This window comes from Eretmochelys imbricata, chromosome 8 (genome assembly GCF_965152235.1).
Source record: "Eretmochelys imbricata isolate rEreImb1 chromosome 8, rEreImb1.hap1, whole genome shotgun sequence".
NCBI classification, from domain to species: domain Eukaryota; kingdom Metazoa; phylum Chordata; order Testudines; family Cheloniidae; genus Eretmochelys; species Eretmochelys imbricata.
The window spans coordinates 7,354,639-7,357,825 of NC_135579.1; the positions used below are offsets into that span (position 1 = coordinate 7,354,639).

Genomic DNA, 3,187 nt, shown 5'->3' on the forward strand with positions numbered 1-3,187 from the left:
GGATCTTGAAGTCTAGTTAGTGCCTTATCCACAAGGGTCGTGCCCAGCTCCTGTACATTCAATGCCTACTGAAATCAAAGGCAGTTCAGCATGTCCCCCCAAAAGATAAGAAAATCCACAAATATAAATGATGAGTCTCTTGGGTGTGGAAGCAGCAGCATTTCAGTCTGGCAAGTGATATGGAGAACTAGGCCACAGCTGGGTTTAAGTAAACTCAAGGGATTGAAACTTATTTTCCCTTTCTTACTTTAAGGACTATACAAACCTCCCCAGTAGCTCGGAGGAAGACAGCGTGTGTGAGCCCTCTGGCTGCTGTGAAGAGTCCTGTGACCAAGGAGATAGCAGTCAGCCTCTTCTGAAGAGCAACAATTACCAGTTCTGTTAATGTGTAAGGTCAAATTTGGATAGATCTTCCCCCATCCTTGCAAAGGACTTAGTCCCTCTCTTGGCTAGAAGGCAGGTTCCTCTTGCTCAGTGTCTCATCTCTGTGCTTTCTAAAGTGTGAAAGAATTACAGAACTCCCCACTTGAAAGGACATCATTAGAGGAGCTAAGAGCCAAGACTCATGCGTGGTCCCTACAGTTGTGTTGAAGCATAGCTCAAAGTCACCAGGAATGTTATATGTGATCCATGTATATGAGGAGATGATCAGATCCCCTTAGAGTCTCTCACCAACACTGGTAACATACAGGCCCACTGATGCAGTCGTCCTGACAAAGCACTTCCTAACTCCATGCTAGCCGTTCTTGCTTGGCTGGCTCTTGACTTGTAAGAAGTTTCCAAAGGCCAGTTTTGCAGGCTGGTATGCATGCACCATGTATTGTTCTACATGGATATGTATTGCTGTGCACCTATAATGCAATCCTTGGGTTTCTGTATGTGAGTATATGTCTGGAGGCACAAGAGCTTCAAAGTGAGCCGCTTTAACTCCTAGACAGCCCTGCCTTTTTCTTCACTACTCTCCCTCCCTCGCCTCACGTTACAGAATATTAGTTATAGCTGAAAAGCTTCTCTCTAGCATTAAATATGTGGCAGACCCCACATCCCAGCCAAGTGCAGGTGAGGATTCTGCATCTCACTTCACTCAAACGGCTGCTGATGTGACACTCAGCATTACAAACTTTGAGAGAAGAGTCCCTTTGAACCATGACTACTCCAAAGGGTGAATGTCCTCAGGTGAAATATGAAGTATGACCATGCTCTCTTTAAAAGAGTCATGGAATGTAAATCCCCATCAAGGAACCCTGGAAACAGCTCAACATCACACACACACACACACACACACACACACACACACAAAATACTGTATGTTTGAATTACTGAACAATTAATGTAGCAACTCAGCAACTACTGCCGGTACCAAAACCATTGTGGGAATGTTTTAAAGTAGATATTGATAATGTTATACAAGATCATTTTTTTATAAGCTAAGGCCCTGGGGCCTTCCCAGGAAGCTTTTCTAAATCTTTAATTCTTTTACTCAGGGTTACTAATTCTACACAGCAGCCTAGTCTATATTAGTGTAAGACTTCTGGTCAGGGAGTCTGTAATGAATGTTAGCCTTACCCGACTGCATTGCCAAAATATATTATATGACAGGGTATATACACTGACTTGGCTTAGGCAACTGTTACTGTACAATAGCAGCTATATAATTTGATCTTTATCAGACTACTACTATCCATTACTTTGTGGGCCGTTTTTAATTAAACTTTACACTTACATGTTTAAACTACATGGTTTAATCCTATGTTGAAGATAAATTATTCCTTTCCACTAACTAAATACAAGCTAATGTATTTCCACTTAGCATTATAATGATGAAAATATAATTAACATGATTAACACAGCAATGTTGTCCATTTTTTCTTCTCCAGAGAACCTCATAGGAGTCTTTCCTCCCCTTCCCTTCAGGTGTCAGAGAAAGGGCAAAGCCTAGCCAGTCACTCTAGACCCTACTGATTTGCTCTGATAATTATTTAGGTAGCTAACTAACCCCTTTTTTCCAGTTGTTGGAATGTTGACTTGATCACAAGCTGACAAACTTGTTAATGGCAAGCTTCTTTTGAGCCGAGGTGCTTATCTGTTATTGGGAGAAGTAAAGTAATGGAAGGAGGAGGGGTGCAACTGCAGGATATTTTCATTCATAGGTTAAAACACTTTTGGGAAGAAAATAGATGAAATTATGGTATTCGCCTGTGCCACACACTGGGTAGAGTGGATGCCTGGTTGAACAGGATAGGTTGGCATATGAAGGGAGAAAGTGCCTCTTTACCTCTGCTGCCTCCTTCAGAGTCTGTTCCACACCAATGCACAATTGAAACAGCAAAAAGCTGAAGATGAAAGTGAAATGATTTAAAAGACCCACATCAGCACTGAGGGAGAGGCTTACTGGTGAGATGTCATCTGCTCAATTTCCCTCCTACAAACTTTTTCATTATCAGAACAGTACAAGTAATTGTAGAACTATAAGCTTGTATCAACCCCTCCTTTTCAATGCTGTATCTTAGCTATATGGGAGTGCTCCAATGCTAATTCAACCCTTGTGTAACTGAGTCAGTGGAGTTACACAAATGAATGAATTGGACCTGTTGTACAGTGAACCAAAATCTAGACTTCATTCTGCGCTTCTTGCACCATGAAGATAAGCAGACATCAGTATATCTCCAAAAGGTTATTTATTTTTAAATATTGTGTTCACCCCAGAAGAGCAGCTCGATGATGCATAATCTCCCACATGAACATCTGAAATGCTGGGGAAGGGGGAACATTTGACTCTGACATTTGTTTTACAGTTAGACACCAGGATTAATTCTTTATCTCAGGGGCTGCCTTCTTTCCATTTAAAGGAGGTACACTATAATTGTATTTAAAAACACAACTTTTTCTGAAAACCTCACAGATTCAGCAGTGGGGGTTAGGAGCCCAGGTAGCTTCTGTATTTGCCCCTTTCAGAACTTAGCGATACAGAGAAGACCAAAAACTTTTCCCCTAATTTCCCCTAATTTTTCCTCACGTGAAGTTCATGTAGCTGTGAGAAGCTGGCATGCCTCTGTGTCAGCAGCACGGCTAATGTATCTGTCAGACCACACGACTAATTGGCAGATTTACAAGCTTTTCCCATTAGCTATCAGAGTCCTTAGGCTGTCAAATGTCAATAAAAACACACTTTGCCACATAGTTTCAC

The 3,187-nt window shown here is 41.6% G+C and overlaps 1 protein-coding gene across 2 annotated transcripts in view; it reads left to right on the forward strand.

Annotated features, from left to right (window-relative positions):
- Positions 1-1,799, forward strand: part of CSF1R (colony stimulating factor 1 receptor) — a 31,120-nt gene extending 29,321 nt beyond the window's left edge. For both annotated transcript variants that reach the window (XM_077825097.1, XM_077825098.1), the window contains exon 21: positions 254-1,799. In XM_077825097.1, the coding sequence (XP_077681223.1) occupies positions 254-385 (132 nt within the window). In that variant the 3' untranslated portion in view covers positions 386-1,799. The remainder of the gene's footprint in view (positions 1-253) is intronic.
- The last annotated feature ends 1,388 nt before the right edge of the window (positions 1,800-3,187 follow it).